This window comes from Artibeus jamaicensis, unplaced genomic scaffold, assembly GCF_021234435.1.
Source record: "Artibeus jamaicensis isolate MK-2021 breed Jamaican fruit bat unplaced genomic scaffold, CSHL_Jam_final scaffold_3151, whole genome shotgun sequence".
In the NCBI taxonomy this organism is placed as follows: Eukaryota; Metazoa; Chordata; class Mammalia; order Chiroptera; family Phyllostomidae; genus Artibeus; species Artibeus jamaicensis.
In genome coordinates this window covers 7,840,579-7,857,649 of record NW_026522037.1, presented here as the reverse complement: position 1 = coordinate 7,857,649, position 17,071 = coordinate 7,840,579, and the positions used below count along the sequence as shown (strand labels likewise).

The 17,071-nt window shown below is 59.5% G+C and overlaps 1 protein-coding gene across 1 annotated transcript in view; it reads right to left on the bottom strand.

The window, feature by feature from the left end:
• Window positions 1–5,561: 5,561 nt before the first annotated feature.
• The window catches only part of SLIT3 (slit guidance ligand 3), a 513,545-nt gene continuing 502,035 nt past the window's right edge, over window positions 5,562–17,071 (bottom strand). The window contains exons 29-36 of the mRNA XM_037127916.2: window positions 16,887–16,980; window positions 16,247–16,384; window positions 15,049–15,289; window positions 14,167–14,297; window positions 10,036–10,190; window positions 8,549–8,834; window positions 7,462–7,670; window positions 5,562–5,922 (exon numbers count right to left, since the gene is read on the bottom strand). Coding sequence (XP_036983811.2) covers window positions 5,687–5,922; window positions 7,462–7,670; window positions 8,549–8,834; window positions 10,036–10,190; window positions 14,167–14,297; window positions 15,049–15,289; window positions 16,247–16,384; window positions 16,887–16,980 — 1,490 coding nt within the window. The 3' untranslated portion in view covers window positions 5,562–5,686. The remainder of the gene's footprint in view (window positions 5,923–7,461; window positions 7,671–8,548; window positions 8,835–10,035; window positions 10,191–14,166; window positions 14,298–15,048; window positions 15,290–16,246; window positions 16,385–16,886; window positions 16,981–17,071) is intronic.

Sequence of the window (17,071 nt, the reverse complement as noted above, 5' to 3'; positions counted from 1 at the left end):
AATTTAGGTAAAGAGATATTTTGAGGCTGCATTTTAAAATTTACTTTTTAATACCAGATGCAAATAGCATCTCAAGTCCAATGCAGAAAGTCTTACAGACTTTCATGAATGTTAATGAGCGACTTGGTGTTATTTTTTAGCTGCCAAATGTTGGCACCTGCGTTTCTCACTTATGTTTACTTGCTATTTACCTCCCGCCTCTGGCAACCACCAATCTGTTCCCTGTGTCTATGAGTTTAGCTTTTTCCTTTTTAATTTAGGATTCTACATATAAATCAGAGTCATATGGTATATGTTTTTCTCTGACATTTCATTTAGTATAATGCCCTCGAGATCCATCGGTGTTGTGAAAAATGGCAAGATTCTCTTCTTTTTGGTGGCTAAAACAGCCCATTCTGTGTGTGTGTGTGTGTGTGTGTGTGTGTGTGTGTGTGTAGATTGTGTGCCACCATTTCCTCAGCCGTTCACCCGCCGACGGACACTTAGGCTGACCTGCAGTCCAGGACAGCCTTGGCCGTCGTAATAATGCTGCTGTGACCTTGGAGTGCAGATCTCTCTCCAACACAGTGTCTTCATTTCCTTCTGATACATACGCGTAAGTGCAGCTGTTGGATCCCGTGGTACTTCTAGTTTTAACTTTTTGAGGAGCGTCCGTGCTGTTTCCCGAAGCGGCTGCACCAATTCACATTCCCACCGGAGGCCCCCCTTTCTCCATCCTCTGGACAACATTCGCTGTTCCTCTTCGATGGCAGTCATTGTAACAGGCATGAGGTGCTGTCTCGTTATGGTTTGATTTGCATTTCTCCGATGATGAGTGATGCTGAGCATCTTTTCATGCACCTGTTGGCCTTTGGGAAAACGTCTATTCAAATCCTCTGCCATTTTTAAATTAAATTGTTGGTGTTTTCGCTGTTGAGCTGTAGGAATTAGTTATGTGATTTGGACATTAACTCCTTGTCAGATATGATTTGCAAATATTTTCTCCCACTCAATAGGCTGCCTTATTGTTTTTGCTGATGGTCTCCTTTGCTGCACAGATGGGCTTCGATCTGATGTGGTCCCACTTGTTTATCTCACTTTTTGTTGCTTTTGCTTTTGTTGTCAAATCCAAAAAATCATCATTCACGCCGATATCAAGGGGCGTTCCCCCTATGTTTTCCTCTAGGAGTTTTATGGTTTCAGGTCTTAGACTGAAGTTTTCCATCCGTTCAGGCTCATTTCTGTGCACACTGTGGGACAATGACCCAGTTTCTTTCATGTGCGTGCGGTTGTCCGGTTTTCCCAGCCCATTTATCGACGCGGCCATCTTTCCCCTGCTGCGTGTTCTTGGCGCCTCTGCTGTGAATGAATGACCGTGTACACCCGGACTCAATTCTGGGTTCTCTGTTCTGCACCGTCATTGTATGCGTCTGCATTTGTGCCAATACCATACTGTTTGATTACTGTAACTTTGTAATACAGTTTGAAATCAGAAGTGCGATGCCCCCAGCTTTGTTCTTCTTTCTCAACAGTGCTTTGGCAGTTTAGGGTCTTTTATGGTAACCACAAATCTGATTTTTCTATGAGTTTTTCTTTGTTTTAGATTTCACATATAAGTGAGATCATACAGTACGTATCTTTCTCTGACATTTCATTCAGCATAATGTCCTCCAGGCTCATCAACGTTGTTGCAAATGACAGGATTTCCTCCTTATTACAGCTGAATAATACACACACATCACTTCTTTATCCATTTCTATCTGTCGGTGGACACTTAGGTTGTTTCCATGTCTCGGCTGTTGTAGATAATGCCGTCGGGGTGAAGATATCTTTGACACAGTGTTTTCGTTTTCTTTGGGTACATTCCCAGAAGTGCAATCACTGGATTGTACTTTCACATCTTGAGGAAACTCCACATTGTTTGTATGGTGGTTGTGCCAGTTTGCCATGCTGCCAAGAGTGCGTAAGGGTTCCCCTTTCTCCCCCTTGTCACCGGCATTCATCTCCTCTTGATGCCACTCACGGCTGTGAGGTCTAATCTCATGGAGGTTCTGCTGCGCACGCCCCCGGTGGTTCGTGTGCCCCTTGGCCTGTCATGGGAGGGTGGGTGCCTAGCGAGGACCGTGGGCCAGGCTTCCTCCTCCTCCGATTCCGTGGTGGTGCGCCTCCCCCGCCCCCACCCCAGGTCCTCACGGAGGCCCCCCCAGCCTTCACCGTGGGAAGTGCCCACCCAGCTACCCTGTCATGTCCCCTCTGTCGTTGTCCGATGTTTTCTCTTTGTTTATTTGATTGACTCTCAGGAGGACAGGACTTTGTTCGGAGCATCAGTGGGGGCTCTGCGCTGAGCCCAGTACCCGGCACACAGCAGATGCTTAAGAAATACTTGTGGAAGGAATGGCTGCAGGAGGGAATTTCACAAAGCGCCGATGCGCCCGAGGGAATCTTCCTCCTCTGAACCGGGTGGCGCCCCCCCATGACCCTCGGCGGCCGGTCTGTGGTCCCGCCAACCACACGCCCCGCAGACCCGCAGCCATGGGCCGGCTCTGCCCTCCCACGTCTCTGGGGAACTCTGGAAGCCATGTTTTCCCACTTCGTCATCCAGAAAACCAATTTTTTTCACTAACTCCATGCCAGACTTGCCCAAACTTCATAAATGCAGCGATCTTTTCCCCAGGGATTGTGAAGGTCAGGAATAAAAATAAAACACATCGCAGAGCAGGGCTGAGCTTAGGGTGTTCACAGGAGCATCTGAGAAGTTCCTGTGACTCCTCCGTTTATTTTAATGACACCAGAATATGACAGTCTGTTGGGGGAAAATCACATTATTTACCCCATATTGGGGAAGTGGCTCTACGACATTGTTTTAAAAAACATCGGAATATTTTTCCTCTGAGAGCCTATTGTTGAGTTAGAGAAGCAAGCTTTGCCCATTTCTGTCTGCTGGTCCTGGCTAGCTGGCATCTGTTGTCAACTTTTCCCAGGAGCTTCTCGGGCACCGTCTTACCCAGAGCGGAGAATATGGCTAAGGCCACCAAGCTGGACAACGTGCGGGCTCCCAGTCACCTGTGTGCCTGGGAACCGGCTGCGGGAGGCGGGGGACGCTCGCCGGGCCGCCCAGCAGGTGTTAGATGGCCGGTCGTGGGCCTTCCTCTGCCTGGGTGCCCCCCGTGGAGGAGCAGGAAGAATGGACCTGGGTAGACGCCTGGGTCTATTCCTGCCTCTGGCGTTAAGTTGCTGTGTGACCTTGGTCTAGACACTCTGCTCCTCTGCCCCTCCGTTTTCCCACCCACCAGGGCCCCCCGGGTTTCTTCAGCTCTGACGTCTGGGTCCCGTGGGTGTCTGAGGGGCAGGCCGGGTTACACTGGGGACCTCTGCTCCCAGCAAAGGCAGTGGTGGCGGATGGCCTGGGGTTCATGTGGCCATGGGGGGGGGGGTGAAGGGCAAGGTTGGCTCGCTCCCTGCCCTGACTCCTTGTGGGTCCCCCGGGTCACCCTGCTGGATCCTCTCCTCTTTCTCTGGCCCCGGGCTTCTCCCCTCCTTTCCGTGCCCCCCCCCCCTTGCTCTGCTCTCTGTCATCTTTCTGAAGTGCCAGCCCTGAGTCCCCTGCGACGAGACAGAAAGGCACAGCCACCTTGCACACAAAGGACCCACAACAGCAGCGACCACAGTGGCAGCAGCAGCATCTCACGGGTTCGGTTCACACTGTGCAAGAGCCTTTAAGCACATGGTCCCATCGGTCGACGTAGGGCCCCTGGGTCGGGGCGCTCCCTGCCCCTGAACCCTGCTCCGGAGGAAGCGCTCCGAGCCCCTGTGGGCATCTGTGCGTGCCCCCCGACACTGACCACCGGAGCGAGGAAATGACCAGGCGAGCTCCTCCTGCCCCGCGAGAGTTCCTGTCCCTGAGACTTGGCCGCTCAAATAGGAGAATTTAACCCTCCGTGCATCAGAGAAACTTCACTGGGGGTGGATTTTTCCACGGGCTCGACTCTGGCAGTCTCTAAAGTCAGGGCTTCCAAAACTGAGGGGGAGGCTTGAGATCTCCCAAGCCAGTCTGCAAGCGGGACGGGGTGGGCAGATCCGGGGACAGGTCTCAGGAAGAAGCTCGGGTAATACAGCAGTTGTCCTTCCCACAGTTGTGGCTGCCCTGACTGGGGGGTCCTTCAGGCCAGGACGTTTCCTTCGCCCGAGGAGTGAGTTCAGGAGTCAGGCAGGCTGGGCCCGAGCCCTGCCTCAGCACCTAGACACCCGCTCTTGTGTAGGCTTCCTGCCTTCTCCCTGCCTCAACTTACTCAGCCATAAAATGGGTTAGTGATGTCTCTACTACAGAGTTGTTTTGAGAATTAAATGAAAAAAATTAGTATGGTAGCTGATACATCAGGTAGTAAATACTAAGTACATCTCGTGAATATGGGAAACACGGTCCAGTAAGTGCCTGGAACAGGGTGAACATGTGTATTTGAAAGTCGGTTGCTCCTTCGTATCCTTTCCTCCCCCCTTTTCTTCCTCTCATCCTTCCATCCTCCCTGCCCTCTGCACTCGCCTTGTGCCCCTCCACCTTCCTCTCCTTTCTCCCTTCTGGACTCTCTGGCAGGCCCTCGGGACCAGGAGGCGCTTCCGCAGTTGCTCAGAGCCGGAGGGGCACCCCCTTCCCTGGCCCTCTGCAGGGGAGGTGGGTGTCAGTGGCCGAGCGGGAAGGGTCCCCTTTGGGAGGGCGGGCAGCTCTCCGAGTGGAGTCCGGGCTGGATGGCCGCCTCTGCTCGTGGAAGACCTTCTGTCTGGGATCTTTTCTGGATACAGAACGAGGGACAAACAAGACAATGAGAGCAGGAGGAGGAGCAGAAGAAAGCTCCCTCTTTCCCTTTCTGGTCCGGCTCCCCCGAGTTTGTTGTGCTGTTTTCTGGAGGAGGAGTCTGGGCGCCAGGCCTGGGTCTCCCGCTCAGCTGACCTGTGGCGGGTCCCAGAGGCGGGGAGAGGCCTGCGTCCTCATCTGCGGGCCGGGCTCTGCCCTTCCCGGGGGGCTGGGAGTTGGACAAAATAAGGTGCTGTGCTGATACGCACTGGGCAATGTCCGCACGAGCAAGGTGTCTCTGTCACTATGATGGTAGCCTGGAGGACCAGGTTAAGGCCTGTCTGTCCCACAGCAAGACCCTCCAAGAACTTCCAGAATCGGACTCCCACCAGGGCTGTGGGTAGGCTTGGCTCCGGGCCCTGGCTTCCCGCCCTCCTAGGGCCACAGAACAAGTTGAAAGTGAGGGGAGAGAGGACGCGGTTCAGACTGTTCAGGGGACGGCCGGCGGGCTGCTCACCTGGGCACCCAGCTCCTGGGCGGGGCGGGAGGAGAGCAGCCCCGGCCACAACCACTGCCTCCTTCCTCAGAGGGGCCGCGCCTCTTCATTCTGACCCTTTTGTTTTAAAACACTTTTATTAGTCTTCTCTCTTAAAATTTTTAACAGCTGTTTATCAAAACACGACAAATACACAACACAAAACAGTAAAAATAACTCACTGTATGGTACAGATCTCAGACGGCGTGATATATTTATATAATAAAAGATGAAAATAGTCACTTTCCATAATAAAAATAAGTTCTATTTTTAGTTTATTTTACAATATACTTAATATTCTCTTCTTCTTGTTCTCTCCAGCTTCCACTCCGAATCCCGAGGGCGTCCCCCGTGGCCGCAGCCCGCGGCGGGCGTCCGCGGCCTTAGGAGCAGGGGCGGCAGCCGCACTCCAAGTGTCTCTCCACCTCCTCCACGAACGAGGAGCCGTCCGTGCACTGGAAGACGTATTTCCGCCGCTTGCTGCGGGTGGGCCGGCAGCAGCGGGGCCCACAGCCGCCGCGGCACTGCAGGACCGGCACCTTGGAGGCCGTGGCGCAGGAGGCGTAGCCTTTCTGGCGGCGGATCACCTCGCGGACGACCTCCCCCAGGCAAGGGTTTTCTGCGCGGGCAGAAGAGTCAGGTCAGGGCCCGGGGGCGTGGCAGGGAGGCTGCCGGCCCTTCACTCGTCCAGGCTCCTTCCTGCACGTGCTCACCTGACACACCGCGGCCGCTCTGCTTCTGCCTCCTAGGCACTCGTCTCCCCCACCCCACACCGGTGCATCCACGCGTGCGCCTCCCCACCCTACAGTGTCTGCCCCGCTGGCTTGGTTCCTTCCTTTAAGGGACTTAAAGGGGCGCTGGGCAGACCAAGCTTTATATGTAGACAGTGTCCACACGTGCTTAAAATCCAAATGAGAAGCCAGTCATAAAAGCAACACCCAGATGTCGTCTCCAGCTGGGGTTTCTGGCCAAGCTGAGCCCACTTCCCTGCACTGTGGAGGGTGGGCCCCAGGTGGCCCCCTGTCCCTGTGGTGCGGTCTAGAAACAAACAGGGAGTGAGGGCTGCTAGGGGGGAGTAGGACGTGTCTACACGGGGCGCTGAACCCAGGAGGCTGCCGTGGGCCACGGGTGTTTCCGGGAGATGGTGCCGGATGTGGAACTGGAGTTACTGCTCCGTGGTAAGCCACGGAGCTGGGGGGGAGCTTTTCCGAAAGTCCTAGAAATAATGGGGTGGGGATTCTAAGTCTGCTTGACTCCTCCGGACCCCGACCCGCCTCTTCTTGTCCCCTCTGAGGACCCCGGTGGGTGCAGAGCCTCAGTTTCCCTGTCCTTCCTGCCCCTTCACAGGCTGGTGGTACAGGGCCATGTGCATTTGAAAGCCTTGAGTGGTTAGGGTGCTGGAGTGTGGGCGGCAGGTCAGTGCAATGTTGTACGCCGACAAGACCGTCCAGAGGGCGGGGGGGGGGGGGACAAGGCTGGGGGACGTGTGGCCAGCAGTGCACGGGCGGGGCGACCGGCTGGAGGGAGACAGCGCCGTGCACGTCATGCTGTGAAACCTGGAATCACTTCTAAGTACGCCGATACATTTAAAACACAACTTAGATTGCGAATAGTATTTCAGGTGGGTGTGTGAAATAGTTCTCTACGTCTAGGAGCCTGGGGGCCGGGAGGGGGGGTCTCAGCCTCGCTGCAGGTTCCGACTCGGAAGGTCTGGGCCGCGGTGCCGTCCGCTAGAGCTCCCAGGTGAGTCGGGGCGCTGGTCAGAAGCCCACGCATCGCGGGCTAGGCCGTGGGGGAGTTCCAAAAGCACGGCCTCGGAAGGGCGCACAGCTGGGGAGGGTGAGTGGGGTAGATGGGGAGGAGGGAGTGGATGGAGGGGAGATGGGCGAGGAGAAGGACAAAGGGGCAGAAGGGGGAGAAAATATGAGTGAAGGATGAGGAAGCCGGGAGAGGCACAGGTGTGCACAGGGGTTGGGGAGAAGGGAGAAGGGAGAGGAGCAGGACGATGGAAGCGGGAGGAGGAATGAGTTCGGCGGCAGCGTGGGGTGGGCAGAGGGAGGCAGGAACGTGGGACGGACGGGAAGCAGGTCTGAGGGGAGCACCAGGTGTGAGCAGAGCGCAGGGCCGGGGCCCCGCCCCCGAGGGACGCCGGACCCACCTTGTCCGCAGCGCTCCCCTCCGAAGCCGGGCTGGCACAGGCAGTAGGGCTCCCCTTGCTCTGAGACGTGGCACCGCCCGTGGTGACATCTGAAGGCTGAGCAGGCGCTGGCAGAGTCATTTTTGCGGTCACACAGCGGCCCGCCGTAGCCCTCGGCACACTTGCACACGTAAGAGGACCCGGTAGTCACACACTGCCCGTGGCTGCAGCTGCGGGCAGAGGACCGGGTGAGAAGTGGGGCCCCGTCCGTGGGTCTGGCTCCGTCCCGGGCCCTGCCCTCCGCCGGCCCCGCGGCCGAGCACCAGTTCTGCCTCAAGCACACACTCTGCCTAGTGTCCTTGGAGCCAGGTGTCCACGAGCCATCACCCGGTGACCCCGCGGCTGGCTGGGCTCGGACCAGGCACCTGGGAGACTCTAAGCAGCCTCTGAGCATCCCGACCGCCCTGCAACCTTAACTGATGCCTGTACCTCCCGCACCACCATGGGAGCAGCGCCGCCGCTCGCACAGCAGCCAGCGCGGTCTCCTTCTGTCCAGCGCCCTCGCCTGCTCTCCCCACGTCGCACAGAAACTGGTTCCACGCCCGTGTCCTCCTCGCCTCCCCCTCGAGGGTGGTGAGAGCCAGCGTTCACTGCAGACCTGGTCGCCCTGGCCACACACACACCAGGGCTGCTGAGGAAGCGCAAGCCCTTGATCTCCGCCCAGGGCTCTGGTTTACAGTATCGCTTCCCCACTCGTTCAGCCAAGCAAAGCACCAGTCTGGGCCCTGGTGTTATTTTTGGCTGATTCAGCTCTTTCAATACTGGGATTCTGGGCCTCTCATGTTTCACACTACACCAGGCACATAGTAGACCCTCAGTAAGTGTTTGTCAGATGAACGCAGATGACTAAGCACGAAATGTGACTCAGCGGTGCTGGGTACACACACCTGGAGCCCCGCACAGGCCCACGGGGCTGCGGCACCGTGTCTCCGAGTGGACCTGCTCGGCAGCCACGCTTGCACAGGCCTGTCTGCCATCCGACACGGTCCCTCCGGCTGCATCAGCGCCCGCTCTCTGGAGGGCGCAGCCGGGGCTTTCGGGCACTGACCTGTGGCCCAGGCAGGGGTCGCGGGCCTCCTGGTCGCACAGCAGGCCGGTCCAGCCGGGGTGGCACTCGCAGACCACGCTGTCCTTCTCCACGGCGCGGCACAGGCCATGCTTGCACACGGTGCAGGACTTGCAGCCGGGCGACACGCCCAGGGCCTGCGGTGGGAGCGCCTTGAAGTCCTGCAGCTCGTTGTTGATGCGCACCTCGTGGATGCAGCCGTGGAAGCCGCCCAGCGGCCGGTCGGCGCCCTGGCGCAGGGCGGAGAGGCCCGTGGAGGTGGGGATGCCTGTGGGGGTGTCGGACGGGGCCTGAGGACCCTCCCCTGCCCCCCTCCCTCCCAGACCTCCCCTCAGCGAGACAGTGAGCTCACGGGCGCCCTGGGCCTCCCGGGACCTTGTTCACACAAGGATGTGCATTCTTTGTCCTCCCGCCTGCGACTCTTTAAAAAACTGAAATTTGGCCCTGGCTGGTGTGGCTCAGTGGATTGACTGCCTGTCTGCGAACCAGAGGGTCGCAGGTTCACTTCCCAGTCAGGGCACATGCCTGGGTTGTGGTCCAGGTCCCCAGTAGGGGGCGCATGAGGAGCAAACCACACATTGATGTTTCTCCCCCCTCTTCCCTTCTCCTCTAAATTTTAAAAAATTCCTGGAATTTGTTGCCATTATTTAAATACAGAACACATCTCATAAAAGTCCATACTCCAGGCTTCTAGAGAAAGACAGAGAAGCTGGCTGCCCTGGCTGTGTGGCTGCCCGGGCTGGGTGTGGAAGGACCGTCCCAGGCAGAGGTGTGTGGCCCGCATTTCCTGCTGCCCCTGCCAGGCCTCTGCTGGTGTCACTTGCGCCAGGGTTTGGGGCACAGCCTTCACCAGTGGAGCTTTGAGAGAAGCTGTGTCCCCTCTGGGGCAGCTCTGGGTCAAGGGCGTTCGCTGGAGTGGCTACTAACAGCCAGAGCGGGCTCCGTGCAGGGAAATTTGGGGTCTCTCTCTGTCAGATGAGCAGTCCTGGTGCCCCCCCCCCCCCCCCATAACCCTTTGAGAACTATCAGCCCCCGGCTGGGCCACATTGGCAGCTGCTACTCTTTCTGGCCGTGACAGGACCTTCACCGTGAACAGCTTCTTTCACATGCATCAGCTGAGCCTTGCACAGGCGGAGGAGGTATCAGAGCCCAGGGGGCGTGACCTGAAGCCCGTGGACTGAAGGGCCCGGGGCCCGCCATCTCCCCCGCCCTCATCACCCCTGAACAACTTGTCTTTCTCAGAAGGAGCCCTGCCCTCTTTCCTGTCATCTTCTCCCCACACCCTGGCTAACTATTCACTCTTTAGGGCTGAGCTTGGTCGTCACCTCCTCCAGGAAGGCTTCCCTGACCGGCCCTGGCAGTGGGTTCCTCCATGGAAGTGGGAACCCCGGCCAGAGGGCCTGAGTGCAGGGGCCTGTGCACAGAGGGCAGGGGGTGAGGGGCGGAAGTGGTAGGGGCGGGGGCTTTACCTCCAAGGTAGAGGGGGCTGTTGATGCCCACGGCCGGCTGCTTCTGGACCTTCCCCAGGCTCTTGGGGGCCCCCTTGTCCACCACCAGGTTCAGGGTCTGGTTCAGCATCACCAGCTCCACGCTGTGGAACTGCCCGTCATTCACCGTCTCCACACTGGGCAGGGGAGAGAGGAGAGCGGGGGTTGCCGAGCGCCCCGTGTGCGCGGGGCCTTCCTGAACTATTTCAAGGTAAGTCACACCCACCGTAGCCCTTTATCCCTAGATGCCCCCTGTGCGTTCCCTGAGGACAGGGTGTTCCCTCACGTACGCACACTTCCCAGTTTGGGTAAACTTAACATTGAGACCATACTGACGGGGGAATCAAACGTTGGAAAAGTTTTAGTTTCAGGTACTGGCTAATAAAGCTTAGTAATCAGCGTGGGTTAAAAAGCTGTTGTTCCACGAACTTGACTCCAGGAGACCTTGAGGCCAGTCACAGAGAACCCTCTGGTCTCGGCTTCCTCGTCCGGGAAAAGGAGAGTCACCTCAGAATTCTGTGATGACCAGATCACAGGGGCTGCCCGAAGGTGCCACGCAGGCCAAGTCCTGGGGACATGGGAGCCACTAGTGCTGCTTAGAACGTTAATATCAACAGGAACCTACCACTGTCCCATTGTCTGCCAGCCCAGTGACCTTGTTCTAGTGCTGATTTCCGGGAGAAAGTGGCGGCAAGGGGACAGGCAGGAGCCCAGGACCCTTCCAAACCCACCCAGAATCCTCTCTCTCCACACACCCACCCACTCAGTATCTGCTATGAACCCCACTGTCCCAGGCGCTGGGGATCCGTGGCACCCAGGACAGATGGGCTGCCACCCGGGACAAAGCTCACGCTTTCTCAGCTTTCCCTCTGAGTCAAACGAGCGGCTGATCGGGGAGGTCTGGCCAGGACAGGGGGCGGGGCAGGGGCTCTGGCTTTGTGATCGGCACCGAGGACCCACAGGAAGGGGGCGCTGTTCCATCTCAGTGGCTTTCAGCTCCTCCGAGCAGAGTCAAGGACAAAGCAGAGACCTGGACCCCACAGACCCGCTGGGAGTGGGGCTGGGGGGAGGCAGAGACCACAGACTTCTGACCTTGAGCCCTCCCCGATGTTTTCTAAACATATGAGCAAAAGTACTCAGCTCTAGCCCCAGACCACCTTGTAAACTGGCCTTGTCCTGAATGCAAATGAGCTCCCCATCCCCAGAGGTGTCTGAGCAGGTGCCGGGCAGCCACATTGTCCAGAGGGAGCGCTAGAGGGGCTGTAACTCTGGGCACGGTGTCCCCTCCGACCTGACACTCGGGGAGTCTGGGCGCGGCCTTCCCCTCACAGACAGCGAACACACACCACTCACCCTGCCTAGCCGCTGGCGGGCTCCAAGCCCGGCCCCTTCTTTCCCTTCGTCCCACGACGGCCCAGGCCCTGCTGTGTGGCCCAGGCCCTCCGGTGGCCCCGGTGACCCCAGGCCCGGCTGTGTGGCAGGAGCCACGGGAGCAGGAAGGACAGAGTGGCCACCGCTGCTTCTCTGGCCCAGTGCCAGGCCCCAGGGAGGGCCCCCCCGACGCCCACAAGGGAGCGCGCAGGGCTGCAGCGGGCTGTTGTCACACGGGGCGCTCAGCGGAGGGACCCCGGCAAGTCACACCGCTCGCGTGAGCCCCAGTTCATGCTTCTGTACGGTGGGCATGGTGATGGCGGTGACCTCACTGGGTTTTAATGGGCAGCACAGGCCGATACATAGCAGGACCCAGAGAAAGGAGGGAATGAGCTGCTCACCCAACCCTGACCCTGGAGAAGAGGCCCGCTCCTCACCTGCCCCACCACTGCCTGGGCTTTGCCTTCCCCTCAGCTCCCGCGAGCTCACCGCCATCTTTGCGGCAGGCACTCCTGTGAGCTCATTTTAAAGGGAGGGAACCCAGGTAACCTGACCAAGGTCCCTAGCGAGGAAGTGGTGGGGCTGAGGTTCAAAGTCAGGATCGCTGATGCTGACTCCCCTAACTGAGCCTGACCCCCAGGATCCTGTCTGTGCCCATTCGGCTCGGCGGTTAGGTGGTCGCCTTCCTGGCACACGTCCCTGCGAAATCCTGCCTGAGGCCGGTGGTTGCCAAACGGTGGGTCCCCGGAGGTCGGGGGGCAGCCCTGAAGGCTGTGGTTCCTCACCCCCATCTTGCCTACCGGGATGGCTCCGTGTCTTTTTTTTTTTTTTTTAAAGCCTGGGCCTTTGAAGTGAAACATCCATGGGGAACACGGTCCTGCTGCTATAAAGGCAGAGAAACCACCCCCCCTGTTGTCTCTGAGATGAACACTCCCGTGGCAGGGGCCATGGGGGGTGGGGGGGGGCGCTGCCAGGCCAGGCAGTGGCTAGTCTGGGACACGCAGGAGGACACTGTTGGACAGAGTGGACTGTCCAGTCCTCCTCTGCTTTCAATAACGACCCAGGGCACGTGTTGAGCTCTTAACGGGGGCCAGACATGCCACACTCTGTGCTAAGCCCTTGACCGACCGTCTCTCATTTAAACCCTAACAACTCACGTGGGAGAGAGAATGTTTTGTCCCTTGTAGATAGGGGACTTATCTAAGGGGACTAAGGTGACCAGGCCCAAGTCTTACGGTGGACATGGCAGAGGCAGGACTGAAACTGAAGCCTGTGTCGAAGGACCTCCTGTGGGATGAATAGTCTTTTCAGGCGCTGGGCACACTCTGCTGTGTGCTGAGTTGTGGCCACAAGGTGGCGACAGCGTCATGGCAACAGAGTCCTGGGATTTTTAGTCAATAGCCCCAGACCGCGGCTGCCCTGCAGCACCCCCCACCCCGAACCAGCGTCTCTCTCTCTCCCAGCCTCACCACCTTGTGCCCCAGCACGTGGGAGAGTGGGTTTAGTGGGTTTGGGTCCCTGCTCTGCCCACTTTTGACTGGTAAGCCTTTGGGGGCGGGGCCAGGACTTGGTCTGAGCGTCAGGTTTCCTGTCCCTGTCCCTGTCCTCTCTGCCTCAGGAGTGGAGGTGCTTGCCTGGGCTTGTGCTGAGGACCAGATGAGACAGAGGCCTGGGCAGAGGGTGGGGCGGTGGCGTTGAGCACTAAAGACTCAGGGAGCCTGCACTGCGGCAGGTAGAGCTCTCACGTGGTGTTTCAAAGTGGCCCGCATTTAAACTCGGGGGTATTTCACCCAGGAACCCCAGGAATTTCTAGCTTGAGACTGTGCATCCCCTCACGGCGGCATCTGCAGGAGCTGAGATCTGCTGTCCCTTTGAATGAGGCCGGTACCCTGGAGGCCACTGCAGTCCCCACCAGCCTCTACTGACCCCCAGTCCACCTTCCCCAAGTCTGTCAACTTCCTCAGCCCCTCGGCCTTGTGGGTAGGAAATAAGGAGTTCATGCCTAAAGCCCTCCCACAAGCCTGGGGGCTGAGGCCTGGTGCAGGCCTGGTTCCCTGAGAGGCGACCCTGGGGCAGAGAGGGCTCGGGTGGTCTGGGTTTGCCCGGGGTCCCCTCTCCTCCTGTGGGGACAGGTGAACAGAGCCAGGCCCCCACCTGAAGCAAGCCATGGAGGCCCACCAGCAGGTCTGTGACCTCAGGGGCATCACTGAGATGAAGCTGAACTTGGAAATCGAGCAGACTTGCCGCTGACAAGTGGAGCAGTGTGCCGGCCCCGCCGGCAGACCGACCGTGTGAGTGGGGGGTTGGGACCGCGGGCAGGACTGTTGTGGGAGCGCTGTCCTTCAGCGCAGCTTGGAAGTCACTGTAAGGAGCAACCCTGCCCCCTCGGGGCTCTGGAATGTCTTCCCTTGAGTTGCATGCTAGTCTGCCCCTGTTTTCTTTCTTAAACTAATAAAAGATTAGGATGACATTTTGAAAAGGGCATCTCATTAAGCAGCCTCGTCCCCATTGGAGCGCGGGCTCCCGCAGTAGCCAGCTGGCCATTTATCTTATGGTAATGAGGTGTCACCTCCTGCCCCTTCCTGCCTCTGCGCCCCCTGGAGGAAGAGTGTGTATGTGGGGGCGGCGAGAAGAGGCATCAGAGACGCCCCCGCCCCCCGCCGGCAGCGTCTCTGGACGACGGCAGGTGGGTGGGCGTGGCTGTGCGACGCTGCGGGCCTTGCGTCCGGCCGTGCGTCTCACCTGTACACCGTGGTGGGCGGGGAGCTCAGGCTGTCGTAGACCAGCCGCACGTGGCCCTGGTACAGCTCCAGCGCCAGGGGGTCGTTGTCGCCCTTGTAGAGCAGGATGCCGTTGTCCTTGTCGGTGGCCACCTGGGGAGAGGGACGTAGGTTAGGGCTCCCCTGAGGCCGCCCCTGCCCATCCGCCCTCACAGAGACGGCTTCCAGGTGGCGTGTCCCGAAGGACCTCGGCTGTCCTGCCCGGAGTCCTCCCCGGTCTGGGCTGTCAGTTCCCAGAAGGCAGGCCTGGCCTCGGGTCCCAGCAAATGCGATTGAGCGACTCAGTTCAGCAGACATTCACTTAGCACCCGTCATGTTACCCTTCTCCCTTTCTCCCTCCCCCCACCCCCTCCAGGAGCCTTGAGCTCTAATCTAGCTCCTCCACTGAGGGACTGATCGCACCCATAGTAATTATAAAGTGAATGCTAAGTATTGCCATTTAATTCAGTGTATTAGGAGCCAGGCTAAGCACTGTGCTGAGAGTCATCTGGGGAGTTTTTTAAAGCACCAGTGTCTGCACCCCAGGCCCATTCCCGGGGAGTCTCTGGGGTGATGCCCGGGCTGACCGCAAGCGGCTGCCAGGGGAGCCCGTCTGTGACCCTCCGCGGGGCAGGGTTCTCTGACTCTTCTAAAGTGGAGGCTGCCTTCACCGTGGGAGCGGGTCAGCAGTGGACCAGGGCTCCTGGACAGAGCCGGCCCAGATCCCCTAAAACTGACACGGAGCTGTCCCCCAGTCCTGAGCGATGCTGCAGGGGCGGGTGCAGGACGGCGACCGCCTGGGCATCGCGGCTGCCCTCCAGCAAGCAGAGCCTGGGTCCTTCCAGGGCCGGAGGGCGGGGCTCACCTGCAGGGAGATGTTGGCCTGGGGCCGGACCTTGGCGGAGGCCAGTTCCACGTAGGAGTCCTTGCCCACGAAGTTGACGGTGATGAGCTTCTCGCAGCGTGGGCCGGCGAAGCCTGGGGGGCAGCGGCAGGTGGGCTCCTGCTGTACCACGATGCACTGGGCACCATTCTGGCACTCGTACTGGTCGCAGGGGCTGGTCTGCAGCAGGACCATGGGCGGGGGGTGCTCGCAGAAGAGCCCACTGGGGGGGGAGAGGAGGGGGTCAGCCAAAGGGCTTCGGGCGGAGACATGGCAGGTGAGATGGGAGCGGGCGGCTCCTGCCCTGCCAGGGACTGAGGCAGGTCTTTCCCCTTCACTGGGCCCCAGCCCCCCGCCGCCCCTCCTGCTCTGCAAATAACAGGGCTGGATCAGAGTGCAGGTCCCCACATGTCAGCACCGTCGGAGTCACCAGGGAGGAACTTGTTACAAGTACACATTCCTGTCCACCCGCAGGACGGACGGTGCGTGGTGTGGCCACACAGCCAGGTGTTATCCATCATTAGGAGGGAGGGAATCCCTCCCTTCATTGCCACAGGCGATGGCACGGATGGACCTGAGGACACTGTGCTAAGTGAACAAGCCGATCGCGAAAGACGAACACGACACGATTCCCACTTACACACGGTCCCCAGTGTGCTCTCAGCTGCAGGGACGGAAAGCGCAAGGGTGGTGGCCAGGCCTCCCCGTCCGCAGGCGTCTCCTGACGCCGGGCCACAGCCTCCCATCTCCCCTTTCTTGTCTGGTGTCCCTGGCTCTGGTGACCGACCCCAAGTCCTGCTATTCGCCCCCGTGTTTCTGCCCCGGGACACCACACTGGCTTTGTTCTGCAGCCCAGAAAGCAGGTTCCTTCCAGCGTGACCACGTGGCTCCCCCGACCCTGCCCGCTGGGCTCCCAGGCGGTGACGGCTTCCGTCAGATGGAATCACACCCGAGCTTGACACACCTCTGGTCCAACTCCGCGTGGAGTTGGCCTGGGCAGCCTTGCTCCCCATCAGCACGGCGGGTTAGCAACACCTGCTCGGGACCCAGAAGGGCCGAGGAAAGTGTGGGGAGTCAGGTGCCATGCAGACCCCCGGCTACGGCTGCCCGGCTCCAGGGCTGGGCCGGCACCTTCATTGGGCCCTGGCTGGCTCTTCCCTGAGGACCCCCCCCCAGGTACCTGAAGCCCTGGGGGCAGGTGCACGTGTAGCCATTGACCGCGTCCACGCACTGGGCCCCGTGGCGACAGCTGTGGGCCACACAGTCATCGACGTCCACCTCGCAGAGCTTCCCGCTGTAGCCGGGGGGACACTCACACCTGGAACACAGAGGAGCCGGGCTGTCCCACTGCCCCTTGGCTCGCAGGCGGCCTCTCGACCCGCTCCGCCCTCACAGGCTCTGTGAGGCCTGGCCCCTGCACGCCCACCCCCGAGTGCCTGCTTTGCGTGTGTGGGGCGTCTTACTCTCCGGGGCCCGGCTGAGGGGCACAGGCTGGAATCACAGACCTGGGCTCCCGTCTACACTTCCTGCACAGAACGGACACAGGCTCAGTGCTCGCCTCTTCCAGTGCACGCCCCTGGGGGGCTCCCACACCCTGCTGGGCGCTCCTCCACCGTGGGGGAGACCTGGGCTGCGAGAGAGCTGACGTGGCTTCCCCACAGTGGCATCGCTCTACCCTCCTCGCCGTGGAAAGGAAGGTGTGCAGAGGGAGTGAGGAGGGGTGGGAGAGGAAAGGGGGGAGCCGCAGAGCCTCCGCTGCAAACCCAGCCTGTTGGCAGAGTCCTCGGACCCTGTGCCGGGGGCAGGAGGTCGAGCCCTACCTGAACCCTTTGTCCAGCGAGACGCACTTGGCCTCGTGCCGACAGAGGTTTAGGCCGGGCACGCAGTGGTCGACCACCTCGTCGCACAGCTCACCTGTGGGGGCGGGCAGGGAACGCGGGCATCAGGGGCCGTGGACGGGAGGAGCCCTGAATCCGGTCTCGTGGAGTTTCCCTTCTCCCCTGCC